The 27,181-nt window shown below is 64.1% G+C and overlaps 1 protein-coding gene across 2 annotated transcripts; it reads right to left on the reverse strand.

Annotated features, from left to right (window-relative positions):
- Window positions 1-963: 963 nt before the first annotated feature.
- On the reverse strand, window positions 964-24,885 carry PALM (paralemmin). 2 transcript variants are annotated; one of them, XM_082738108.1, is made up of 9 exons: window positions 24,558-24,885; window positions 13,883-13,934; window positions 13,384-13,464; window positions 13,113-13,237; window positions 11,448-11,571; window positions 10,402-10,423; window positions 8,901-8,960; window positions 6,395-6,526; window positions 964-2,938 (listed from the first exon to the last, which is right to left on the reverse strand). In XM_082738108.1, exons 1-9 carry the CDS (start codon window positions 24,560-24,562, stop codon window positions 2,409-2,411), a joined length of 1,131 nt encoding a protein of 376 aa, XP_082594234.1. In that variant the 5' UTR covers window positions 24,563-24,885; the 3' UTR covers window positions 964-2,408. The 2 variants fall into 2 exon arrangements, with proteins under 2 accessions (XP_082594234.1, XP_082594235.1); XM_082738109.1 differs by lacking the exon at window positions 6,395-6,526.
- Window positions 24,886-27,181: the final 2,296 nt, after the last annotated feature.

Here is a 27,181-nt window from a genome sequence, read left to right on the forward strand (position 1 = left end):
GAAGGTCCCCCTGGCCACCTCGACATAAAAGACCAAAGGAGGACATCAAAAGTGCCAGAAAACACGTGCAGGGTGTGCAAAGCCCAGGACCCCTGATGGACGGGGCACCGAGGCTTGGCGTGGGCAGGGGTCCTGCCTGATTCTCCGTCAAGGACTGCAGAAGCCCAGTCTCTCTGGGGAGTAGACCCAGCGGCCCGGCGGTCAGTCCACAGTGGGGACAGGAGAGGGACACACACTGCGAACGGGACCTTCATCCCCTGCTCTCGGGCTCTGTCCTGACTGCCCCGTGGCTGGCTCTGGGGACCCTTGGACCCTCCGTCTCCTCTTTCATCAAATGGGAGGACTGGGATTTGAACTGGAGCCCCTCATCCTACCCACTCCCCCAGGTTGCTTATACAGGGAAAGTGCGGCCCCAAAGGGCAGAGCCTGGGTCACCCCGCTCACTGGGACGGTGGCGGAGACGAAGACACCATCCTGCCCCCGGAGAGGCAAACTGAGGCACAGAGAGGGCGGAGAACGTCCGAGCTCAGCTGGGGAGACAGAATCGGGGGACGGCAGCCACTGTAGACCGCCCCCCACCGTGCCCCCCACCCTGTTTCCCAGGGACTGGTTCGTCTGCAGAGCTGGGGGAAAGCTGGGAATCCAGCAAGGGGCCGCCGTGGGCGGGGCGGGTTAGGGAAGTAACAGAGCCGGTGCTGTCCCCGCCGGGTCCCCCTTACCTCCAGGCCTCCCTCACCCAGGTGCTGCTCAGACGGGCACCGGGACAGGCGGGCACCCACTGACACCCCCCACCCCCGCCCCCGGCACTAGGCTGAGCCCGAGGGGGCCCGGAGACTGCGGATGGAGGGAAAAGCCAGCTCCCCGGGGGGGCCCCTTTCCCGGCCGAGCCGCCCCCGTGGGGCCGCCCCCTGGCCTGGCCACACCCTCCCACCCAGGTGAAAGCCAAGGACTGCGGGGGCCGGGGGCTGTTCACACGGTTTATTTGCTTCTCTGGGAAAGTCAGGAACATCAGGGCCTTGTCGCACATCAAAGCAGAGGGGCGCTCCCGCGGACGCTCACAGCTCAAGGACTCAAGGAGGAGGGGGTCCCACGGCCACTGCCCAGGGTCACCTCAGAGACGGCCCCCCCCCGCCACCGAGGGGCAGAGCTGAGTCGGGGTCCAGGCTGCAGCCCGAGGTGGGCCCTGCACCTGCCCTTGGCACCAGGCCAGAGGCCCCGGGGACGGGCCGAGATGGGGCCTCACGGGCCACAGCCCACAGGTGTGGGTCTGTGAGCATGCGCACAGATGTGCCTCTGGGGGCGAGTGTGGCTGCATCCGGGGGGAACCCCTCACCCCTCCTGGCCAGAGGGGGACAGGCTCACGTCGGGCGGGGCAGCGCAGGGGACTCTGCTGAGGAAGCCCCCTGCCCCGGGCTGCGTGCGCCCGCCGCTGCCCGAAATGTGCCAAGCCCAGTGGAGCTGGCAGTGGCCTGATCTCTGGGGTACGGCTGGAGGGACCCAGCGCCCTGGTCCAAGCAGGTCCTGGGCCGCCCCCCAGGGTCCCCAAATTAGCACCAGGAGGAAGGAGGGCCCAATGGGAGTCGGAGCTAGGACAGGAAGCGGCTCACAGGGGCCGGCCTTATGCAAGGGGCGGCTCGAAGGGCCCGGCCTGCAGGACACAGTGCAGGGGTCACGGACCCCTCCTGCCTGGGGGGGATCTTGGGGGGGCTCTCCCTTCCGAGGCTCCATCACCCACTGGCCATGCCCCAAGAGGGCATGGGGGGAGGAGCGCGTCAGGCTGGGGATGCCTAGAGGGGCCTTGCTCCTCTCCACGACCTTGAACCTGACCTCTGACCAAGACTCCCCAGAGAGGCATGGCCTTACCCCAACTGTCCAAGCTACGGACACCAGAGCTTTGGCCGGGAAGCCCCAGTCCCAGGGGCTAAGCGGGGACAGAGCGCGCTCCCAGGAGCCCTCGGCTCTCCGGGTCCCTCTCTGGTAGGATGTCCCCTCAGGGACCTCATTGGAGGTGGCAGGAAGGCACAGGCAGGAGGCCCAGAGGGCGGCTGGCTGGCCCGGGGCTGCGTCGAGGCCCCCGGTCACCCCGGCCAGGACCGCTGGGGCTGGGGGCCGTTTTGTGGAGCTGCCGTGACGTGGGGGGGGCCCTTCATTTCGGGGAAAGCGGGTCTGTCCATGTCTCTCTCCTACCAGACGTAGGTGCATGGCTCAGTGGTTTGGGGGTGTCGGGTGGTGATGGGGTGGGGGACCCCTGTCCCTCTCTCTCCAACAGAAGAAACCTCGGAAGGAACATGTGACAACCGCACATCCTGGGGCCCGTGACTGCAGGTGGCGGGGGCAGACGCCGGGGCCGGGCTGGTGGGGGGCTGTGGTGTGGAGGGCGGGGTTGGGGGGCCGGGGGGCCGGGGGGCTCACATGACGGAGCAGCATTTACAGCGCTGCTTCTTCGCGTCGAGGTCCTGGGGGTCGCTGGCGGGGGCCTCGGGCCCCACCTGGTTCTCTTCCCTGGAGCCCGCGGCGGTGGGGGGCTCCGCGGCGCTGCCGTTGGGCGGGGCGGGCTCCTTGGGCTCCGCCGCGTCCTCAATGACCACCAGCTCCGCCGTGATGGTGTCCTGAAGACCCAGCACCTTCTGGCTCTCGGCCTCGTCCTCCACGTTCTGGTAACCCATGAAGATCAAGGTGACCGGGGGCTCCTGGCCGGGCCGGACGCCTGGCGGGCCGGACGTGGCCTCTCCCGGCTGCGCCTGCACTCCGGGGATCTCCCGCCTGGACGGTGTGGTCTGCGCGGGCTCCTTGGACGCCCCCCGGGTCTCCGCCGTCCCAGCTGTGGACCCGGCCTCGCTCAGCGCGACCTCGTCTGCCTTGTGAAGGAGGTCGTCTACCTCGGAGGAGCTCAACGGGCAGACCCCGTTCTCCGCGGTCCCGTCCACGGCGTGGACCACTGGCGGGGGCGGGGAGAGAGAGAGAGAGAGTGAGCGGGCTCTCGGAGGCGGAGGCCTGGCAAGGCTGCGGGCCGCCCTCCAGGCTGGGAGGAAGGAGAAACTGAGTCACACCTTTAGAACCAGCTGCCTCCCCAAGCTCCAGAGAGGGCAGTGTCCAGGCCCGGGCGCCGGTCAGAGACCGGGGGACTGGAATCTGGATTGCGGACTGTGCGCCCGCCTCTTGCGGCCTTTCCACATTGCCTGCAACTGGGTCCCGCACGGCCCCCCAGCAAACCCAGTCTGCTTCTCCCACTGTGAAAATGGTCCGGCTCGGGAAAAGGCTGCATCCAGCCTACGGTCCCACAGCTGGCCGGGCCGAGCCGCTGCTCTGTCTCCGGAGCTAAGTGCACCTCCCTCCATGAGGGATTTCAGGGACTGTGACAGCTTCCGTCTTTGGGTCCCTGTGGTTTAGCTTGGTCACTCAGTGTCCTGTTCCCTAGGAAACACGCTGCAGGCCAGGTCTGCTTTACTCTGTCCCTGAAACCAGTGATGGCCTTCTCTATTTTACTTTTGTAAAAGATTTTATTTATTAATCTGACACAGAGAAAGAGAGATCACAAGTCGGCAGAGAGGCAGGCAGAGAGAGAGGGGGAAGCAGGCTCCCCACCAAGCAGAGAGCCCGATGCGGGGCCCGATCCCAGGACTCTGGAATCATGACCTGAGCCCAAGGCAGAGGCCTAACCCACGGAGCCACCCAGGCGCCCTGGCCTTCTCTGTCACATGTAAGCACTTTATAATTCCCACGTTGATGGCCTGTCTCTTGAAACCATGGAGAAGGGTACTTTTAAATTTGGGGAGGAAGGGGACTCTGGTCCAGGAACACAGGGCATGAGATAGAAACTTCCTAACGTTCCTTACGGCCACCACTGCAACCTCGGGCACAATCACTTTCTGAAACGGCGCTCCCTGTGTCTGAAAGGAAGCCACGGTCTCCCCTAGGCAGTTCCCTGTGTGCAGGGAATCTTGCTCAATATCTTTTCCAAACCTCTCCAACTGCCCCATGGGGCCTGATCTGCCGTGTCCTGAGGGCCGGGTTTGAACGCCGGCCAGAGTACCGACCACACTCTGACACCAGCCCAGCAAACTCCGAGAAACACAGCTGCCCGCCTGTGGGAGGGAGGGACACACCGGCCCTCGGACTTGCCTCCTCCTGGGCCAAGGGTCAGGGCGCCGGTTCCTGGCCGCTGGCCACGAGGAAGTGCTTTCTGCTTTCAGTTTCCAAACCCCTGGGGAGGAGTGTCCATACCTCAAGGCTCTGCAGCAACTCTGGGCTGGAGGCCCACAGAATCAGGCTGAGTACTTCCCCCGGCCACTGCCCCCAAATAGGAACCCGAGCCCTCAGCTGCCATGGAAATGGCTCACCTTCCCATTGCTAAGCAACCAGACTCCAGTCTGGCGGATGTCCAGGGCTGGGCCAGGCTGCACTGAGTGGCCGAGTCCTCTGCCTCTAGCCCCACGAGTTCATTCTTGCACAGGAGATGAGGCAGCTGAGACTTGACCAGGGTCACACAGCTAGTGAGAGCTGGAACCGGGTACCACTCAGGTCTATGTTCCCAAACCTATGGCTGACACTCGGCCCCCTTCAAAACATCCTGCATGCTGCAGAGACCCACCAGCCTCTAAGAACGTGAGGCCTTGGGAACCAAAACCACGGTGAGCTATCATTCCACAGCCACCACGGTGCCCACGAGATCATGATAACTTAAACACAGTAACAAGTGTTACTGAGGATGTGGGGAGAGGGGCCCGTCACACACAGCTGGTGGGAAGGGGCGTGGGGCCACCGCTGCCGAAGACAACCCTACCCTGGCAGTTCCTCAAAAGGTTAAACACAGAATCCCACACGACCCAGAAATCCCATGCCTAGATATCACCCAAGAGAAATGAAAACATACGTCCACATAAAAACCTGTACAGCGTTCTAGAACCAAAAGGTGGAAGCACCCCAGACAACCATCAGCTGATGACCGGATAAAATGTGACCCAGCCAAACAACGGAATGCTATTTGGTCCTAAAATATGAACGTGGACCGACGCTGACCCACGACGCTCGGGGAGGGACCCAGACACAGGAGGCCACAGGGGGTGTGAGTCCACGCGTGTGACCCGCCCAGACTGGGCGAATCCACAGGCAGGAAGGGGCCGTGGACGCTCTGGTGGGGATAGGAGGTGATGGCGTTCCGGAATTAGTGAGAGTGCGCGACCTTGTGAGTAAGCGAAAGCCCACTGAACCGGACGCGGAGCTGCGCGGCCCGGGCCCTCCCACCCCGGACGCCGTTTTCGTGTAAAGACGGCGTTTGCGGACTTGCTAACGGACTCCGCAGCCGGGTGCTGGGATCTCACACTTGGCTTAGGTGATCACCTCCCCGAGCGCCACTGCGGGCGGAAAGATGTTTGCCTTCATGTTCAATGTACCTTTTTAACGTCTTCTTAAAACATATTTTAACTAAAGTGGGCTCGTCTCCTTCTCTGCCATCAGAGTCAGTACTGCCCTCCCTAGGTTCGCTTGTAAACTACCCTGACAGGCCAGGCCAAAAATGACCAACGTTTAAATGCCGAACCACTTATAAAATCGCCGTCCAAATACTGATGGGTAACACCGTTTAAATGAAAGTCTTACTTACCTAAAAACAGAGAGTGAATTTTGTATGTGTGAATTATCTATAGGCAGAGAGACAGAGACAGACAGACACGCTGGGGCTTTGGACTAAGGTCGCCCTGCTCCTCCCAGTCAGGTTTCCTTGTGGGTGTCTCTCGTTCCCTGTCCCCCTCCCAGCTGCCACAGGGAACCCCAAAACGAAACCAGATCTCAGCACCACGTCCCCTGCTCACCCCTCCCTCCAGGGCTTCATCGGACCCCTCCCTCCACCCCACGTCAGCCCCACAGGCTCCCTCCAGTTCCTCTAGTCCAGCAAACTCATCCCACCACAGGGCCTTTGCACATGCTGTGGCCTCTGTGAGACACACCGTTTCTTTGCACACTGCTGCGCATTCAGGGAGCTTCTGTGCACTTCCTCTGAGGAGCCACCCCCCGGCCCCCTCCCTGTCCTGCTAGAACCTCCCAAGCCCCCTGTGCATCTCTGGGGTTTTGTCACCTTCGTCAAAACAATACTTATTCAAATTATTTGTGAACCTCAGGCTGCAAGGCTCTCCCAGGACAGAGCTAATTTCCACTCTGCTTCGAGTCCCAGAGCCCAGCCCAGGACCTGGCGCTCAGCCAAGCTTGAGGACAGGTTCCTGGAGTGAACGAAAGCCGGGGCTGCAGGTCCAGCCGGGAACAGCCTCTGCGCCAACAGCGGGCTACAGCTGTGGGACCCTGCCCTGAACCCTGTCTGTGCCAGATCAGGGTGGAGGTCATGCGCTGGCTCAGGCTGTGGGAAGGGGGCGGGGTGGGTTGGGGGGTGGGGGCTGCATACCTTTGGTCTCGTCTTCGTAGACCTTGATGCCCTGAGGGAGCGGCTCCCGAGGGAGCAAGGTGGTGCTGGACAGCACCCGGGTCTCCCCAGTCACCTTGTCCTTCTCCACCGTGATCTCAACCGAGTACATGGCTGGCACGAGAGGCACGGGTTACCCGAGGCCACCCGCCCATGTGCCCCCCGCCGGCGGCAGGCAAGCCAGGGAAGGGGAGCCGGCAGCGCGGAGCCAAGCAGTGGGGACGCCCTCTCCGCGGCACCCCCACCTCCACACCCGCCACAGCTTTCCTGCGCCACGGGCGTCCGCCGGAGCTCCTCTGCTTGGCATTCGAGGCCCTGCTCGCCGTCCCCCCCGCCCCCCCGTCGGGAAAGCCTCAGACTCTTCCCGTTTCCTCGGAGCCGCACAGTAAGTCGGAGGGAGGCAGGCCCTGACCCCAGGCACAGCCCAGGGTGAGCTGGGGTTAGCCCGCGCTCCCAGCTGGATCTCGGCCCCACCCCGGACCCCCGGCTCAGCCTGTGTCTGCTTCGCACCTTCCTTCCGTCAGCGCGTGACCCGGTCCCCAGCGCTTGCGCTACGAAGGGTGCACGAGACCCTGCGAGCGTCAGGACAGTCGGGACCGTGGCTCAGGAGCCACAGCACTCCGTAGAGATCATCACCGCCAAGCTTACGTGAAGAGACGGTCCCACAGCACACCCGCCCCCGGGCACTGACCGCAGCCTCCAGGACCTCGCCCTGGGCCCCAGGATCGCCCCTCTCCTCCACGCCTGCCCCTGGGGTCCCCTGGGAGCCTCTGAGTCACACGTCCCAGCCTCGCTCCCAGTGGGCCCTGTAAGCTGCCCCTGCGGGGTCTTCCCAGCCTGGTCAAGGCAATACCCTCCTCCTTCTCTCTCTCACCCCCACGTCCTCTGCAATCCTGTGGGTTCTGCCTTGGGAACACCTGGAACCCGCCCACATCTTGCGCCCCCAGGGTCCCCTGTCCAGGCCTCCTTACCCGGCCCCTCCGGAATCCGGGCCGGCCGCCCCCTCGCTTCCCGCTACACCCACGGCCTGTTCCCCCCGCTGCCGCCAGAGGGCGCCGCGCGCACCGAGTGGGGCCGGTCCCGGCTCTGCCTGAAACCCTCCGGGGCTCCCGGTGCCTCGCGGTAGAGGCCCCAGTCCTCCCTCTCTCCCCCTCACTCCTTCCACGGCCTCCGGTTCCTCCTCCGACAAGGCAGCCCAGGGCCTTTGCATGTGCTGTGCCCTCCCCCGACACACCTCTGCCCCCCACCCCCCACCCCCGACGTCTCGCTCCCTCACTTCTTTTGGAGCCTCGCTCAAAGGTCACCTGCTAAGTTTGACCCCCCGAGCCCTCTGACTGACCCGCACCCCCCCAGCTCTGCACGTTGCTGTGTCTGCTCCAGCAGCTCATGGTGGACAGGTTCCTGGAGTGAACAAAAGCCCGGGCAGGGCAGGGTCTTTATCAGGACATTAGCTCCCTCAGGCTGGGGCCCTCACACCTTGCATACAGCAGGTGCTCAGTAAGTGCTTATTGAATGACTGATCAAATGAATGTTATTTAATTCCACATCCCTACACAGCCTAATACCCTCACCTCCATACAGTTGGGTGGGTTGTGCACCACACAAGGTCGTTGGCTAAGGGTCAGCGCAGGGTTGGTCTAAATGGCAGAGAGGCCCCGAAGACACCCCCTTCTCTGGCAGATGCTACCCTCTGCCTCCTGCCTCCTGGGACAAAGTGGCCTGACCCTGCACGAGACCCTGGGCCACCCCTGCCGCCCTCTTGTTCCTGGGTGTCCTGGTGGCCCGGCCACCGTGTCCCCAAGATGGTCTTCTCCACCCTCAGGTTCGGGCCTGCACAGCTCACACCAGTACCCCGGTACAGCAGTCAGGTTCTGCCCGCTGTGCTCACTGGTCCCTTCTCTGGGCTAGTGCCAGCAGGCAGGGACTGGAGGGGCGCTTGTCTTGGGGCAGAGCCCGGATCCCAACGGCAGCTCTGGAAGGCTTAGCATTACCCCGTCTCCCTCGGCTTCCCAGAAGCACAGAAAAGTCTGAGTCCCCGCCTGGTCCCCTCCAGGAACAGGGTGCTCCCTCCCTATCCTGAGGCAGCCTGGGGACAGCGGAGGAGGGAAGATCCGCCGTGGGCGTGTGCAGGCGTGTGCGAGCTGCTGTGCGAGTGTGTGCGGGCGTGTGCAAGCGTGTGCGGGCGTGTGCAAGCGTGTGTGGGCAGGTGTGCGGCCCCTGCCAGGCCCCAGGAGTGAGCAGCAAGGTTGGGGGATGCCACGAGGGACGCTGGGTTAGAGCGCTGCCATGCGAGGGGGCCCGTCTTCTCAGGAAAGCTGGGCCAGCATGTGACCATGAGCCAAAGCAGAGGGGGCCTGGGGCCAGCCGCCACCCCCAGGACCACAGCTCCTGCTGAGGGCATGTCTGCGTCGGACCTCGCGCCCGTCGCTCCGGGCTCCCCAGGACCAGAGCTTAGCCCAGGACAGCAGCGGGTCCGGAGATGACCTACCTGCCTTCATCAGGGTGGAGCCTTCGACCGGCCTCACCGGCGTGTTGGAGACTCGCTTCTCTGCTCAGTAAGCAAAGGGTGGAGAGAGATGGGGTCAGAAGGGAGAAGACCCCCCAGACCCCCGACACCTACACACCTGCAGACACCCCCACGACCCCCCAGACCCCCGACACGTACACACCTGCAGACACCCCCACGACCCCCCAGACCCCCGACACCTACACACCTGCAGACACCCCCACGACCCCCCAGACCCCCGACACGTACACACCTGCAGACACCCCCACGACCTCCCAGACCCCCGACACCTACACACCTGCAGACACCCCCACGACCCCCCAGACCCTGACACCTACACACCTGCAGACACCCCCACGACCCCCCAGACCCCCGACACCTACACACCTGCAGACACCCCCACGACCCCCCAGACCCCCGACACCTACACACCTGCAGACACCCCCACAACCCCCCAGACCCCCGACACCTACACACCTGCAGACACCCCCACGACCCCCCAGACCCCCAGACACTGTCCCAGACGCCTGGGCCTCCCCTGATGCACACATGCACCCAGACCCCCCACCGCGTGCGTACCCAGAACCCCAAACACAACCAGCCCCCGGTCCATTTCCATCTCTCAGCCCAGATGATTTTCATAAAATCCCTGAGAGGCCTCTGAATTTCTTTTTAATGATTAAACTTTAATTCCACAGTGAGACACTCCCCTGAATAATTAACACACAACAAATCAGGCCGAAGACACTCTGACCACCACACCCAACCCTGGCTGGCGGCTTTCCCTCCGTGCCTTAGATGGGAAAATAGATGAGTTTGAAATACATTTTAAAAATATAACTTAATACTTTCATATGTTCCATAAGCTATTACATTTAAATTAAACATATTTAAACGTCCTACAAATTTGCGAGATACCTGCAAATGCACATTATCTACCTGTAATAATTGCTGAGGAAGGGGAAAAACAGATCCCAGACTCCAAACTTTGGCTCTTTTTTTGGTCTGTTTCCTGCATAACCACCTTCCACATCTGTGCGGGGGGGACCCTTCTGTTTTAATAGTGCCCCCTTCCCAGAACGGCTGAGACCTTGATTTCCTAACCCCGCAGAGCCCATTTTGCAGACGTGAAAACCAAGGCCTGCCCACCTATGCCGCTGCCCAGAGCGGCCGGACGTGAGGCAGAGGCGGGGCTGGGCGAGGGCACCTGCTGCAGGCGGGGGGGGGGGGGGACACCCCGGGCCTCGGGCCTCTCGGGCTGAGCCCTCAGGTCCCTCACCTGCACCAGCTCCACCCAGGGTCACTGCCCTAAGGGAGGTGATGGCGTGGGACGGGCTTGGGGTCTGGGCTCGGGGAAAGCACCGGCACCTGGTCCCTGTCGCTGCTGGTTTTATCAGCGACAGAAGCCATCCGTCCGCAGGTGCCGGCCTCATGCCCACCACCCCACTCGGGCCACAGGACGGAGGCCCCCCCGGAAGCCTACCTTTGGGCGTGCCCACCGGGGCCTGCAAGAAAGAAGGAGAGAGGTCAGGGCGCCGGCGTCCCTTCCCGCCGATGGAGGTCCCCACCCGTGCGCGGAGAGAGGTCAGGGCGCCGGCGTCCCTTCCCGCCGACGGAGGTCCCCACCCGTGCGCGGAGGGCTCGACTCTGCCCCTGGAGGCCCCATTGCGGGGGCCGTCTCCAAGGGATCCCCCAGCCCTGGCCTAGCCTGACGGCCACCTCACATCCCGGCCCTGGGCAGAAGCCTCCCATGGCTCCTGAGTGCTCCCCGAACAAAGCCGAAACCCTTCTAGATGACCCCCAGGGCCCTGTGTCCATAGACCCCGGTCTATAAGCCCCCCCCCCCCATCGCTGGCCAACCTCACTGTTCCTGGGACACATTCCCGCCCTGGGGCCTTTGTGTGTGGCATCCCCTGCACCGTGGCTTCTGCCTGGCCAGCTCTCCACTCAGCCCCCCGACCACAATCAAAGTCCCCCCAGTCATGTCTCTGTCCCTTGAGGTACTGTCTCTGGCTCCTTCCGGACGTGGGCATCTCAAGGACAGGGACCCCACAATGTGTGCTCCATCAACCTCAGGGCAAGCCCCCTCTCATCTTGAGTCCATGCCTAGAGAACTCCTATTCGGTTTTCAAAACCCACCTCCTCCAGGAAGTCTGCCTAGAGCTCCCATGCGTCAGCTTCCTCCCCAGGAACTGCACGGTGCCCCTGGGCTTACCCATCCCGGGCCCACCATCCTCGCTGCATTTCTGGTCGCTGATACCACATCCCTTTGCTCAACGGACGTGAGTCAGGGAGGCTGGGCCCAGCCCGCATCACCCCCGTGTGCCCCACACCAGGCCTTGGCAGACAGCGAGAGGGGGACCAGTGCTGCCAGGGGAACAGCTGGACAGGGCTCAGACACACAGCTGCGATGTCGGTCGTCACGATGCCCCAGGGGCCCCTGCCCCAGCTCTGGGGCTGGGGAGGGCTGGGGAGGGTCGGGGAGGGCCGGGGAGGGCCGGGGCCCCGGGAACATCACCGCCCCCTCACCTGCTGAGACTCCAACACCACGTCTGCCTTCTGGTCCTTGGCTGGGCTCGGGGCGGCGGGCCTCTCCCCGGCGGCGGCAGCGGGCAGGCCTGCGCCCTCCAGCACCTCAATCTCCTTCTGCAGCCTGGGGGTGGGGCACGGGAGCCACGGTCCTCACTGGGCACTTGTGGGCACCCGCACTGCTCCAGGTTCCTGGCCGCGAGGTCTCCCCACAAGCCGTGAGGTGGTCTCACCCTCCCCCTTGCAACTGGGGAAACTGAGACGCAGCGCGGCGGCCGCACGGGCCGGCCAGCAGCAGGGCTAGTGTGACCCCAGGCCGGCCCGTCCACGGGCACCTCACTGCCACAGTTCTCTTCTCTGTTGGTTTCCAACCCGCGCTCCTGCTTTCCGCTCAGAGGCGTGTATTTTTACGGGAAGCTTTATTTCTCCGGGGAAACTGGAAAAACCATGTCACCTTCCAAGTACGAGACGACAACGGCGCATGTGACCCGGCGGGAACAGAACAAAGACCTCCAGTCCCCTTGCAGCCAGTGCCCACCGGAGGCTTGGGGCCACGGGCCTGTTGGGCCCTGGGGGTGAGTCTGAGGCCCCTACGGAAGGGAGCGACAGCGGCCACCATTAGGGTCGGCCTGCAGGGCTTCCTGGAGGAGATGTCCAGGCAGGGCACCAACCGGGCAAAATGCCGGTGGCGGGGCAGCCGAGGAGTGGGCTTGCCTGGGAGGAAGAAAGCCAAGCCCCAAAGCCCCCCGTGTATGCCAGACACAGGGTAGGGCTCGCAGCAGGGCCCCTCTGGCATCAAGGCAGTTTAGGTGGGTGCCCCCCCCAGGGCTAGACCCAGCAGGGCGGATCGAGAAGCAGCCGCCCTGTCCAGCCCCCATGGGCCGAGATCTCCACCAGCTCTCTGTCCCGCTGGCCCACAGTCCTCTGCCCGGTCAGTCCTGGCTATGTGCGTGCAGGCCCGTCTGACCCCCTCACCCCTGCTCTGGCCCAGGAGGATGCAGGGAAACAGGCCTGGGGAGGAAAGTCCCAGCTGACACCTGCCCCCTCTTCTTCCAAACCCGACCCCCCAGGATCCCCAGGTCTTCCCGGCGGGTGTGCCTCGTACCCAGCCAGGCGGTGAGCCAGCGTGCCGCGGGGCCCGGGCCTCTTGCGCCTTCCTTGGCCAAGCGGACGTCTGGAGTTTTGGCCGCCACATCCCTCCACCCTGACCCTGCTGCCCTTGGGCTGAGCCTGGGCCTCTGCCTGCCTGGAAACTCCAGTCCTTCTGTCCAGCTCTGGGGCCGGCGGGGGGTGGGGGGTGGGGGCCGGTCACTCTCCCCCGGCCTGCTGCAGGCCCAGCTGCCCGGCCGTGGGGCATCAGGACCAAGCGGGGGAAGACTCACCCGATGGGCTGGCGCCAGGAAGGCCCCAGGGAGAAGGCGGCGGCCACTCCCATCCTCCCCGGCTCCGGCACCCGCTCTGCTGGGTGGTTAGAAGAAGGGGTCCCACCAGGCAGCCCCCAGCCCCGTCAAGCCCAGCCTGGACGCTCGCAGCCCCGTCGAAGCGAACAGGGCCCTTCCCTGCTCCCACCTGCACAGGAGCCTCCCCGGGCCCAACCCCATCCCGGCCCGAGGGTGGGCCCCCCCAGCCCGCGCTCCGTAGGCCGCGCAGGGCCCCGCGCCGCACCTGCCGATGGACTCCTCCAGGAGCCGCGCCCTCTGCTCGTCCTCCTGCATCTGCCTCCTCAGGCCCTCGTCGCCCTCCGAGACCGCAGACCCCTCCAGCAGCCAGCGCTCCCGCAGCGCCTTGGACTGGGGGCACGGGGCTGGAGGTCAGAATCGGCTCAGGGGCGGCCCTGCCCGCCCTCGCCCGAGGCCCGGTGCCTGGTCCCCAGGGAACGGCCGCCCCCCGCCCCCGCAACCCCCACCAGGCCGGGTCCACGGGGTGGGGGGGGGACCTTCAGGTGCTGCAGCTGCCGACGGTCATCCTCCAGCTGCCGGCGCTTTGCCTCCGCCTCGGCCTGCCGCTTCCGCTTCTCCTGGCAACGGGGATGGGCGCGGAGGTCAGGACGAGGCCAGGGGCGCGCCGACCCCCCAAAGTACCGGAGGCTCTGCCCACGCGCACCCTGCTTTTCTGTGGAGTGGCCCGTTGGACCCTCCCCAGCCCCCTGTTCCCCCGCTAACCCCCAGGTCCCCCCCACCCCCAGCTCCAGCATAAGGGCAAGGTTCTAGAAATCTACCCCAGCCTGTACCCCGCCACGCACAGAGGGCCTTCATGAGCCGGCGGTGTGAGGGCCCGTCCGGAGGCCTGTAGGGCTCCCTCCCTTCCTCTTCCTTTCATGGGGAGGCACTGGTTCCCCGGGGACCCTGCCACACCCTGGCTCTGAGTCCCCAAGGCCCCGGACTGGGTGAGGGCTGTGGACCCCTGTCCACATTGCTGGGGGGCAGGAAACTCACTGCAATGGCTTGGAGCCGCTCCTGCTGAGATGTGGTCTCTGCCGCCAGGACCCTGGGGGCGGGGATGCAAGGTCACAGTGGGGACCACCCCTTCCTGCCCTCCACAGATCTGGTTCGGATCCCAACCCCAGCCCGCCGTCCAGCTGCGCGGCCTCGCAGGCTCCCTTCTGCAAAGTGGGGTCCCTCCCCTGCCTCAGAGGCAGCGTCCTTCTCTCCACCTGGCCTTACGACATCACGAAGTCCCCCCCAACCCCCCCCCACAGCCCCCTGGGGCTCCCTGGGAACAGGGCCCAAGGACAGGAGGGTGAGGCTCTACCCAGAGACTTGGGAAGGGTTTGGGGAGGCGAGAGGCTGAGCTGGGCCAAGAAAGAGGCGGAGGGACTCCCAGCGGTCAGGGGTTGATCAGGAAGAGGCGACCAGGACAGCCCCCGCTTCACGCTCCCGCCCACCAAGCACCTCCAGCCCTGGGAGGGATGCGCGCAGGACGCCGGCCCCACCAGACCCACCGCCCTGCCCCTGGGACGTCCTCTCTCAAGAAGCTGCTTCCCTGGCGTCTGCCCGGAGCCCCAAGACACAGAAAGGGCTCCGAGCATCCCGAGAACACGCAGGAAGAAGAGGCAAACCCGAATTCGGCCCCAGACTCCCTCTTCTGTCCACTGGATGCTTTCTGAAAGACACGCGGTGTGGTTTTTGCCTTAAAGCTGTGTGGACCAGGAGCTTGATAATGTCAGAGGCAAGGAAGGGACAGGCCCTGTGGGGAAAGGCCGCAGGCCCAGGGCCAGGAGGGAGGGTGAATCCTTCCTGCCCTTCCCCTCCCCTTGGCTCCCCTGAACCCCACTACCCACGTGGCAGGCCAGGGAGGAGACTGCAAACCTGGCCGCTCCCTTCCACGGTCTCTCCCGGGGTCCCTGGGAATGGCCCACAGAAGGCGCTCAGTGAAACCTGTGCAGCCCTGAGCGACTGCATACAAGGCACCTGACAGTAACCTCGGCCTCCAGGGCTGGGGGACCAGATGCAGCCTGAAGAGGAGGCGGGGTCCGGAAGTCTGTTCTCAGCCCAAATCCTGAATGACCCCAGGGCCACTCACTCAGGCCTCAACGGTCTCCCGGGGGCAGGGCCTTGTGCCCACAAGGAGGGACCCTCACGTCCTCCTACCCACTCCAAGCCCCGTATCTGCACAGGGACTGAAATTATAGACCCCCTCCTTGGTTCTGCTACGCACACACACCCCCAGCCTTTGGCCCCGGATCGGGATTGGGAGCCATTCTGTGGCCTCCAAAGACCCCCCCACCCCTTTTAGGCCTTGGTTTTCCTTCTGCACAAACAGCAGGAACAGACGCCCCAGCTCCTGTTCTATGCCCCCTCCCCCTGTGCTCAGGAAACGGAGGCTCAAAGTCACACGTTGTGCTGGGCCCACTCTTGAGCCTCAGCCCTCCCCCAGCCCAGGTGGCTGCTCCCGGTGGACATCCATCATGAACTGCGGTGACCTTCCCCCCACTCCACTCGGGTTCGGTTTCCTGGCCTAGCTGAGACACACAAAATCATCTGGCTCTCACGCCCCAGACAGGTGACCCCACCCAGCTCTTCCCTTCCTGGAGGGTGGCACCTGCCCCCTTTGTGCTTCCCAGGGATCCCAGCACTGGTCACACCCTCTGTGGCTTCCATCTCTCCTTCCTCAGGGAGGCTGGGTTCAGTTGGGTGGAGCTCAGGAAAGGCTTGATCCAGCAATCCAGCTTGGAGGCCCTTCCTAAAGGGCCAAGTCAGCTACATTTCTGAGTCGGCCACACCGTCCTGTGTAATCCAGGCAAGGTGACACCTCCACTGTTCCCTATAGAGACCCACCCTCCACTTTTTGCAAACCTCACATTTTCCATCCCATGCCTCTACTGTAGCCTGCTACCTCCCTGGCCCCTGACAGCCCCTACCCACGTCCCAACCAGAACCAGATTCTCAAAACAAGATCAGAACGACTCATTCTCCTGCTCTTAAGTCTCCCTGGCTCCCATCACCCCTTGAAAGAAATGCTAGTGCAGCCCAGCCCTACCCACTTCTCTGTCCTCACCTCCTCTGTTCTCCTGCTTGCTTACGCTGCTCCAGCCTCCAGGACCTTCTGGCCACACCTGAACTGCACCAATCTCAGTCCTTACTTAGAATCATTGCATTACTGTTCCTCCTGCCTGATACGCTCTTTCCTTGGCTGGCAAGTGAAGCCCAGAGAGGGCAAGTCACTTGCCCACAGTCACGCAGCTGGGAAGGGGCAGAGCTGGAACTAGAACCACAACAGCCCAGCTCTGGGCCACACCACATGTGGACCCTTTCCCAGCTGGCCCTTTCCCAGCTGTCACGGGGCCTCCGGGGACCCAGCGGGGACAGAGGCAGAGCTGGGGGAGGAGCACGGAGCGGCTGAGACCCCAGTGCACACAGGGCCCTGAAGGGCAGAGGCCCAGCGGCCCAGCAGGCAGGTGGTCACTGAGGCAGGACACGGACACAGGGACAGCTCTGGCCAGCCTGCGGGGCTGCAGACAACAAGGCAGTGTCCTCGCCTGGGTGGTGTGTCCCTGCCGGCTGAGCCAGGTCAGGGGAAGGTCAGGCGGGCAGTGAGAAGCGTGCACGGGGCCCAGGAAGAGAATTCCATCCCTCCCGTCAACGTCCCTGGCCCAGCCCGGAGGGCACAGGCAGTGTGCCCCACTCCCCAGGCCTGAGGGCGCCAAAGTGGCCCCGCCCCAGGCGCCACCCCCCCTGGTGGGGCCCACGGGAGGCGGTCGCCCTGGCAACTGCGCCGTCCCCACGGCAACGCGGAGGCCGGCACGCAGGGGGGTTGGGCCGGCGCAGAGCAAGCATCTCCCGCCCCCAGCCAGGCGCTGGGGGCTAAGGGTTTCCTGCCCTGGGCCTCAGGGGCTGCCGGCGAGGGTGGGATGCGGAGAGGAACTGGGGCCTACCCGCCCCCCACGCCTAGGGCTGCTTCCCGCCCTAGTGTCAGGGGACAGGACTCTCCTCAGGGCAGTTCTGGACCTGCCCCCGGGGCCAAGTAGCTCAGGTCAAGCCAAGAAAATGCTCAAAGTAAAACAGAGTACAACCACAGAACCCTAATTAAACATCAGTAAAGTAAGAGCATGCGGCCCCGCACTCGCCGCCTTCCACGGACAGTCCCAGCCCGGTCTCCAGGAGGGGAGCTGGACGCAGAAGGGGGTGCGCGTGTCAAGGACCCCTGCGGAGCCCATCAGGAGGGTGTGCGGGGCAGGTGGGATCCCTGTCCTGTCAATGCAGGACCTGAAGCTGCTCCATGGGGAAGCGGGGACCCGGGTCCAGCCCGACTCATGTGTGTGCACAGTGTACACGCGGCCCTCAGAGCCCCTGAGGTCCCCCGGAGGCCCTGCCAGGCGCCCAAGAGTGGGGGGACGCCCCCATTGTCAGTGGGTGGCTGAGACGCTCGCCGGGGCTCAGGAAGAGCATCAGAGCCCAGATCACAAGACACGCTGGGCAGAGACACTGAGGTGTGGCAGCTGTCCTCACGGGCTGTGTGACCCAGGGCAAACCGTCTGTCTCTGAGCCTCCACAGGCTCCGCTGGGCAAGAGGCCACCTCGCGGCTGCTGAAGGAGGGACACGCCCTCCAGGAGGCCCACCCTCCGCGCACACACACTCCTGTCCTTGCCTGATTATTTTTACAGAGCTTGGAGCAAATTCCGGGCTCGAGCCCCAGTGTGGGCGGCTCAGGACTGGGGAGGCTGTGGGCTGAGCGCGTCTGAGATAATCCTGGCTTCAGGAGATGAGCTAATGAGGCCCAAACCCAACGGCCCTACAGAGGCCTCAGCCTTGGGACCCATGTAGTTTTTAAAGGCACCAGAGAGGTCACCAACCCGCCCAAGGTCACCCAGGAGGCAGGATAAGGTGGGTCTGAGGCGGGTCGTGGGTGCTGGCGGGCTGGAGCCCTTCTTCCAGAGCCCACGCCAGGCAGCCCCAGCAGCAGCATGAGGGGTCCGGGCCGCACTGGCACTGAGCCCAACACCAGCAACATGCCTGGGCTAACTCAAAGGAAACAGCTGACTGTGCCCTTGGCCATGGGGCAGGGAAGGGGAGCAGAGCCTCACCGAGGTGGGGGGGAAGGGAGGGAGCCCCGTGGCCCTTGCTCCACTGGGGAGGCTGGAATGGGGGGGCCTGAAGGTCACAGCTGGCTCCCAGCTCCCTGTGGGGGCCTTCATGTGCCCTTAGCCCCAGAACCTTCCTTCCTCCAAACCATCCTGCATAAACCTCAACCTCTCGTCCGTTTGCCCCTCTTCCTCTACCGGCCCCTGCCTTCCACGGCCCTTCCTCCACTCCAAGCTCAGGTCAAGGGCCACTCCAGGAAGCCTTCCGGATGATCTCCCCCCCGCCCCCCTCACTGGGGAGGAATTCTCTTCCTCCGAGACCCTGAGCGCTCGGCACAGGTGACGGCCGCCGTCGCCGGCTCAGGAGGCATGCACAGGCTTTCCAGAACGCTCAATGCTCTCCACCATCCTCTCCATGGTGGAGACTGAGATCAGAGCAGGCCACAGACCCAGAAGAGCAAACCTGTTGCCTATTAACCAGGAGGGCGGGTGGACCCTGCCCTGGGCCCTCACGAGGGAAGGGCAGCGGGGCACGAATGGGAACGAGGGATCCAGCGGCCTTCTCCAGCTTCAAGTAAGCTGGGCCTCCGTCAGCTGCAGACACCAGCCCCAGAGCGCCAAGGTCCCCACCGGCCCCTCTCCCCTCCAACATTCCAGGCATGCTCCCACCGCAGGACCTTTGCACTGGCTGTGTTCTCTGCCTGGTATGCTCTCTCCCGGGCCTCACTCACCCCCTCAGAACTTCCCTCAGAGTCTCCTCCTCACGGAGGCCTCCTCTGTGCCCCCAGTCCCTTCCTGGGCTCACCACCAACCGACACCCTACAGCCATTTCACTTATTTTGTCTCTTATTTCGCTACAAGGACAGTGTCTCCTGTCCCCACCATGTCCCCAGCACCCAGGGCACAGCAGGATGCTGTGAATGTGCGAACGATACACATTCGGTAAACGGTCACCGGACCGGGGAGTCAGCTAGGGTCCCCACCCAAGAACTCCCTCCCCGTCACGTTCCCGACCCCACGCCTGTGGACCACCTCTCCTGTGATCACTTCCTTTTTTTTGAAGGAACCTACTGTGACCTCTTACATTCATCGAAAACAGGACGTGGTCCCCACATCCAGCAGAGGACAAGGGACAAGTCCCGACCACTTCAGAAGGGACTACACAATTAACATATAAAACAGCCCCGATATCCATTGACAGATAAACAGATAAACACAGGTCCCCACGCGTGGGAGCGTCCCCAGCCACCAGCAGGAGCGAGGCCCCCACGCGCAGCCCCAGGGACGGACCCCAAGCCCATGGCGCTTAGGGAGGGAACCAGACACAGAAGGGCACACAGGGTGTGAGTCCACGTGTGTGACGCGCCCAGACCAGCCTCCTCCACGGACGGGAAGGGGACTCGTGGGGGCGGGGGCTGGGGAGGGGGTGACGGCTGACGGCACGGCTGATGGGGGGTGACGGCTGGGTGTGACAGAATGTTCTGGACCTAGACAGAACCGAGGGCTGTACGACCGTGTAAACACCCTGGATTATATACTGCCGGCAGGGGGACCGTGTGGTGTGTGCATCTCAGTTAAAGTGCGAACACACACGTGCATCCGTACAGCAGGAACGCGGACCCTCTCACCCTGGGCTGGGCTGCGGCCAAAGCTGGGGTCCAGCCCACCCCGCGGGGCGTTGTGAGATCACGCCAGCCCTGCCCTGAACTCCGCCTGGTTTGAGCACAAACCAGTCGGGCAGGGCCTTCTTACTCTGCGACAGACGTCACCAGAAGTCCCCCTGCCAAGCCCCTGCCCCTCACTTGGCCTTCACAGCCCCATGGACCCTCTGCTCCCCCAGGCCGGGCTCCATCCCACCACGACCCTTCTGTTCACGCAGCAACTGCCACCCACTCGGATTCCTACCTCTCTTTCCCACCACCAGGCCCGGCCTGGGCTCCCCTCTGGATTCCCAGCCTGATCCAGACTGTCCCGTGATGGGCTCAGATGGTCCCTGAGTTCCTGCCTTGAGCCTCTGGGCAGAAGACAAACACCTCAGCCTGACGTCCCACTCCCCGGACACCGAGACCTGCACTCCACCATCCCACGCCATGTGGGGTCCCTCTGTAGCCCGGCCAAAGGGTCCCTGTCCCTGTGTGTCCAGGGACTGCGCCATCTCTCCCTGACCTGGGGGCAGCTCTGATTTCAGGTCTCTGCTGCGCAGACACGGGGTCTACCCCCACAACCCCAGCACTTTTCTCCAAGCTGCCCCCATGGTAAGTGTCCACACTGAGCCCGACTTGCTCCTCAGACCCCAGAGGTCAGAGTTGAGGTCAGAACCTCACCCCTCCCCTCCCGAGGGCACCATCCATGGCTGCCCATGGCTCCCCTGCTGGGCCCTCGGGCCTTTGCACAGGCCAGTCCCTCCGCCAGGCACGCCCTTCTGCCCACCGACGTACACCTTTCCTTACTCACTAGAGAGGGAGTCCGTCCGTGCAAGCGGCAGGAGGGGCCGAGGGAGCGGGAGAGTCTCAGGCAGCCCCGCGCTGAGCTCCAGGCGGATCCCGGGCTCGCACCGCGCCCCTGAGATCAGGACTGAAACCAAGGGTCCGATGTCTAACCGGCTGAGCCCCACAGGCGCCCCCAGGTACACGCTTAATACTTTTCGCAGAAACAGTCCGTGAAGGGAGGGACCAGGAAACCCTCCCAGACCACAGAGAAGGCCGTCCACGGGCTCCCGCAGGGCCTGCTCCGCACACGGCTGGCGGCTCGGCGGGTGCCGCGGGACGACCCCACGGCTCTCCGCGCAGAAGCCAGAGAGAAATAGGGTCCCGGACTTGGAAAATGATACGAATTTTTTAAAAGAACATCAACCCATTCCCCAGCATGAGCATCTTGAAGACCGACCTCAGCACCGGGCTGGGGAAGAGCCCTGCCGGGGCACTCAGCGCCAGCCCGCGTCTCTCCGCACATCCTGCCCGCGAGGGGACGCGGCGCGCTCTTGGCCCCACGCACCAGCTTCACCAAGGAAAGTGAGTGACACGCTCAAAGGCTCATGGAGGGGTCAGGACTCCACCTGTCCATGCACCGCTCCCACTCAGCAGACACAGAAGGGGTCCCTGGGGGGCCACAGGTACAAGGCAGATGCTTTTAGGGGCAAAAGCCACCTTCCATGTGGCCGAAGAAACAAACCAGGGTGAAAAGCCAGTGTCAGGATACCTAGGAACGCCCAGACTACAGCCCGGCGGGACACAGGAAGGTGCAAAGACCCCTCCGCGCCCCCAACTCTGGCAGCTGGAAGAACCCAGAAGCACGTATGTCCCGTGTGGCTCCAGGAGTGTCACGGTCACCTCTCTGCACCCTCACTCCCCCTACCTTGTAGGGCTGCCGTGAAGATCCCGCAAGTTCACACAGACAAAGCACTCAGAACAGGGCCCAGTACACAGCAGGTGCTTACTAAATGTTAACCACCTTCTTGAGTTCTTGCCACCATCTCCACTGCCACCGGAATGTTCTCTGCCTTCAAATCCACTCGCTGTTCCCGCGCATTCCCCTTGTTTCAGAAGGAAATGCTACACTGTTACCAAGACTGAGAAGCAGAAGGGGCTCCCACAAGCAACCGAGTAAAAACATTACAAAACAGATACAACGAGAACAGAATCTTCTTATTAGGTTCAGGTACCAGGGGACGGTGCTGCCTTTTTAACCGGCTCCATCTCTCGTGAAATGACCGAGTGGGAGAGAGGCGCGAAGGACCCATTTGCACCCCGCCGAGACCACCTCCTGGAGGATGTCCAGGCCCGGGCAGGGAAGGGACGGGGTCCGGGAAGGGTTGTGCTCTCCGGCTCTGGCCCTGGGGTCTGAGACTTGCGGGGAGGAGGAGGGGCGTTTGAGCGTCTGAGACGCGTCTGAGACACGTCTGAGACACGAGGCTCTGAGCTCACTTAGCCTTCATTACCAGCCAGCCCCTGAGGCTCCTGGGGTAGCAGCCCCTCGCCCCGGGGCCCACAGCAAATCCTTCCCAGAGCAGGATTTCCACCCGGGGGCGCCGGAGATGCTCTCAGGAGCGTCTGTCCTTCGGTCCCACCTCAGAAGCCTGCTCTCTGCCTCCCTGGAGTTACTCAAGAATTACTGTTAACGGGCGCCGGGGTGGCTGGGTCGGCAAAGCATCCGACTCCGGATTTCCGCTCAGGCCGTGAGGCCGGGTCCTGGGACCGAGCCCTGAGTCGGGCTCCTGGCTCAGCGTGCCGTCTGCTCGTCCTCTCCCTGGGCCCCCCCCAGCTCGCACTCACAACCTCGCTCTCTCAGATAAATAGACTCTTTGAAAAAAAAAATTGTTGGGGCGCCTGGGTGGCTCAGTGGGTTGGGGCCTCTTCCTTCGGCTCGGTGTGGTCCCCGGGTGCTGGGATCAGGCCTGCATCGGGCTCTCTGCTCAGCGGGGACCCTGCTTCACCCCCCCTCTCTGCCTGCCTCACTGCCTGCTTGGGATCTCTGTCGAATAAATAAAATCTTAAAAAAAAAAGAACTGTTAAATCCTCAAATTGTTAAATTAACAAAAACTAATTTAATCTTTAATTTAATGATTATATTAACAAAATTTTGTGAAATTCTTAAGTTTATTTTTAAAACAAACTCGTCAGCATCACCATAAGCCACAACCACCTCTCGCAACTCTGATGGCAAAAACCCATGGGAAGGGAATGAGGGGTTCGGTCCCCGCAGCTGCTGCCTCCAGGCCGAAGCCCGATCTGCCCCCCGGAAAAGGAGCTCGGGCGCGAGCGAGGGGTAGGCGCTCCATCGGGCCGGCACCAGACGGAACCAGTCCCCACCCATCATCCGCCCAAGCACCCCAGACAGAGGCCTTCTCTCCTGGCTCCTCAGTCCCTGTCCAGGTCTGCACCCAAAAAATCCAGTGATCCTTGCGGCGCAGAGCCTGTGGCATTATGTGCCAAGGGGCACAGGGGCAGGGCAGCAAGCACGCAGGGGTCTCAGCGTGTGCTGAGTGACTCTGGGCAGTGTCTGCCCCACTCTGGGCCTCGACACCGCCACAGAGAGCAAAAGCGACGGCAGGAAAGGAAACAGCGCAGCCCGACGCAGAGTCCCAGGCGGAGTCCGACAAGACTACCCCTTCATTCTTTGGCTCTGCGTGGACATTTCCCTAGTTCTTCACCCCTTGTCCCCTCAGCAGCCCCCTCCCCACTCCCCCACTCCACTCAGGGTCTGCTGTCAGGAGGCCTGGAGGCTCCCTTGTGGGCCTGGGGAGCAGAGCAGATAAACAAGTCGGGGAACCTAGCGCAGACACATCCGGGCCCTGGCTCCCCTGAGCCCTGGCTGGGCTCCCAGGGCCGGGTGGGGGAGCAAACTGGGCTTTTGTCTGAGTTTTCAAAAGCAGAGGACATCGGGTGTCGCCTTCCTGGGTTGGGCGGGAGGCAGCAGCTCCCACCCGGCCGAGGGTGTGGCGGGTGGCGGGTCACGGGCGAATCCCTGGAGAGGAGTCGTTGGCTCACACCCAGTGAGAAGGGCAGGAGGAGACAGTCCGGTGGGCTGGCTGGACCTCCGTGTCCAGGCCTCTGGCCAGGGTGGGGACCTGGTCCACAGCAAGGTGCCTGCCAGGCCTCGGCACACAGTAGGGGGCCTCCAGGATCCCAGATCCCGCTTACCATCCCCTGGCGTCATAAACACACCCGGCAACCTTCCAGCGCCCACCTGTGGGAGTGGGGCCTGGGGGTCACCCTGATGCCAGGGTGAGAGTGGACTCTGCCTGGAATGCCCAGGCACCCTCATGGATGGAACCTGTGTGAGAGCTCTCTGCCCCCAGCAGCTCTACCCTGAACCCCGCAAGGACCCAGGCCCACCCCACCTGCACCACAGGCCAGCCAGGCTCTTGGCTACACCATTTGGGGCCCCATCTCGGGAACACTTTCCTTGGGAAAAGACCAGACCCAGGCTCCCGGGCTGGAAAGCACCTGGACCTCCAGGGCCACACACATCGCGGACAAGGAAGGCTAGAACAGCCCCCTCTCTCTGGCAGTTCTCAGGACAGTGTCTAGCGGCTGGACCCAGGCAGGAGCAGAGGCCCCTGACAGCGCCGTGGCCCTGAGGGAGAGCCGCCAGCCAGAGCCCGGACTGGCGCGTCCAGGGTACAGGGAGCGCCAGCTCAGGCTTGGAGATGGGGGGCGGCGGTGAGCTCCAGGCCCGCGCGAGGCGGTGGGGAGGGGTCGGTCCATCACCCCGGGACTCCCGCTCTGGAGCCCACAGGTGGCCCAGGGTCCAGGCTAGCCCGGGGGCGCGGGCGGGGCGCGGGCGGACACCCGGCCTCCCTCTCCCTCTCCCCTGGGCAGCTCCCAGCCGCTGCGGCCCGAGTCCCCGTTAGCCCGTGGGCCGCCGGGGTCGGGGGTGGGGGAGGCCTCAGGACGGGCGCGGCCCAACCCCGGCGCTTCCCCAGCCGAGCTGGGGTCCCGGAGGCCCCTCGCCACCTCCCTCCCCGCGCGGGGGCCGCGACGAGCCCTACGCGGGGCTGGAGTGGAGGAGGGCCTCACCCCTCCCTCGCCCCCTCCTCCCCGCCCCGGCCCCCCAGCCCTCCGCCTCCCGCCCGAGCGCGCCTACTCACTCCATTTCCTCGCGGAGGTCCGGGTGGGTCGGCGATGCTGGGCGCGGGCGGGCGCGGGGCGGGCGCGGGGCGGGCGCGGGGGCCGGGCGGCGGCGGGGTGCGGGGGGCTGGCGGACTAAGGCCTGGCGGCCGGGGCTGCGCGGCGCGGGGGCGGCGGCACCGGCTCGGGCATCGCCCCGCGCGCGGCTGTTTATTGTCCGGGCGGCGGCGGGCGCAGGGGGTGGGCTGGGCGCGCGCGTCGCCGCCGCCGCCGCTGCGCGTCCTGCGCTCGCTCCCCGCGCGCTCCCTGCCGGCTCCCGGCGCCGCGGCCCCGCGCCCGCCCCCTGCCGGCCGCCGCCCGCCCCGCAGCGCCCCCTGCGCGGCGCCCCGGAGTGGGGGGGGGCGGGGCCCAGCCGCGCACCCCCGCCGTGCAGCCCCGGTCCCAGGGCGGCCGCCGCTCGGGGCCTGCGGAGCCCAGGTGCCCCCCGCCCCCGCCCAGCTCGTGGCCCGGAGGGGGCGCGGCGGGGGGCACACAGCCCCAGCGAGCCAAGAACGGCTGGGGCCGGGGAGGGGGTGTCCAGGCCGCTGCTGCGACCTGAAGGTCCGGGAGAAGAGCGTCCAGGTGGAGGGCGCGGGCCGGAGCCGAGCTGCGCTGGTGGGGCTGAGCCGCACTTGCCGGGGGAGGAATGAAATCACCGCCATTGCCGAGCGCCGGGCAATCAAAATTGATCCATTTAATGCGCCCCCCAGCTCCGTGGCCACACTGCAGGTCCCTGCAGGTCCCTGCGGCCAGAGGGAGGGAAGGGGCAGTGGGGAGAGCCCACCGAGCGCAGGCCTTGTTCCAAGAGCACTGGGGAGCCAGAGCAGACTTCAGAGCAGGAGAGGGGTCAGCCTGTTTTATTTTTCTGAAGGCCCTTCCCGCGGCCAGGTGGGGAGTGGATTAAGGACAGCAAAGAGGGAGGCTTGGAGGCCGAGAAGGGGACCCCCAGGGACAGGATGGAGGCCGGACCGGGCTGAGGCAGGAGAATTCTGGACAGATCTCGAAAGGGGATCCGGCAGGACTGCCGCCAGATGGGATGTGGGATCACAGGTATGAGAGTCCCCCTGTCTCCTGGGGAGCCCCCGGAAGGACACGATGACATGGACAGGGTTGGAGGGATGACAAGGGTGACATTGGGTGGACATCTGGACACCAACATTGGGGTTCAGTGTGAGGCCCAGGGGTAGCAATGGGGTTCCCCAGCCTGGGGAGGCCTGGGCAAGGTGATGCCACCCTGGTTCCTTGTAGTCCGTCCTGAGTTCGTCACGTTGCAAGTGTCACCAAGTAGACCCCACAGGCCGGGAGTGAGGCAGGACCTGTCCCCACCAACATGCAGACAGTGGCCCCAACGTCCCGGGTAGGAACCCAGGACACGAGAACACTAGTCCCTGGCCCTGAACACATATGGGGTCTGAAGTGGGGGAAAGTAGAGTCTTCAGTAAAAGGAGGGGTGTGCGTAGAGGGAAGTAACCTCAAACGAGCCTTGAGTGGGGAGGGTCTTTGCTTCTTCCTCTTTGCTGCGAATGCGTGCCCCTCCGCACGAGCACCGTGAGGTGAGATCACACACCAAGAGCACACAGAAAAGCCCCGAGAAGTCTCAGGGGTCTCTCTCTCAGAGAGCCTGTGTGCCCCTGGGTCTGTTTCTTAACCTCTCTGGGCTTCCTTCCCCCACCTCCCAGGGCTGCTAGAGGGTGCGAGCGAGCCGGGCACACAAGCTCAGGTTCAGCACTTCTGTAGAAGACCGGATAGTTGATGTGCTCAGCATTGCGGGCCAGACGGTCTCTGTCGTGAGGAGTCAGCTCTGCCCTTGCAGCGTCCAGGCCACCAGAGCAAGACACAAATGCTTCCGTGTTGCCGTGTGCCGGTAAAGCTTTATTTACAGAGCAGGTGCCCGGCCAGGTTTGACACCACACCAGGTGCTCAGCAAGAGTGGGGGGAGTGGTTTCATCACTGCCCCTCTGCCTCCAAGTCCATGGAGAGAGCCCACGTAGATTTCTCTGGCACCTGCTGTACCCCTGACCCGTTAGGTGCCTGGACACAGAAGCCTCGCCCCGGGACATGGGTGTTTGGGGTCTGGAGGTTTGAGAGATTGATGGGTGTGTTTTTCACAAGAACAGGAGGGAAAGGAGGAGAGTGTACTCCTGGGGAGGCTGATGGGAGCAATGGTCCCTTCCCTGCCCTAACCTTCCCAGGGTGCCCACCTCCCTCAGATCAAAAGCAAGGTCCTCGCAGGGTCCCCCGAACACGGGCTCCAATACCCACGGTCTCGGGCATGTTCCAGGGGACCAGCCTGGAGGTGACGCCCCAGGAGATGGGGACACGGGCGGGGCAGAGACAGTGAGCAGGCAGCCTGGGCAGCAGGGGAGGCAGGCCTCGGCCAGGAGGTGGGCCAGGGCGGGGCAACCTGGGTGCCAGAGCCGAGCTTTCTCCCGGAGAGGCCGGAGAGGCCACGTCAGCCACACCCCATCCTCTCCCTTCAGTGCCCGGCAGCCCCCATCCCAGTCTGGTTCACTGCACTCTCGGCTGGCCCCTCGCTGGGCCATGTGCCCCCACGGTTTCCATGACAACACCCCCCAACCCACACACCCCTGCCTTGGCCACCTCT

Source organism: Mustela nivalis, assembly GCF_964662115.1.
Source record: "Mustela nivalis genome assembly, chromosome: 1".
Lineage (NCBI taxonomy): Eukaryota > Metazoa > Chordata > Mammalia > Carnivora > Mustelidae > Mustela > Mustela nivalis.

Coding starts and splice junctions, on each gene's coding strand:
- PALM (XM_082738108.1), bottom strand. Junction 13,465..13,882: donor AGCGGCTCCAAGCCATTGCA/GTGAGTTTCCTG, acceptor CCCCGTTGCCAG/GAGAAGCGGAAGCGGCAGGC. Junction 6,527..8,900: donor CTCCACCCTGATGAAGGCAG/GTAGGTCATCTC, acceptor CTCTCGTGCCAG/CCATGTACTCGGTTGAGATC.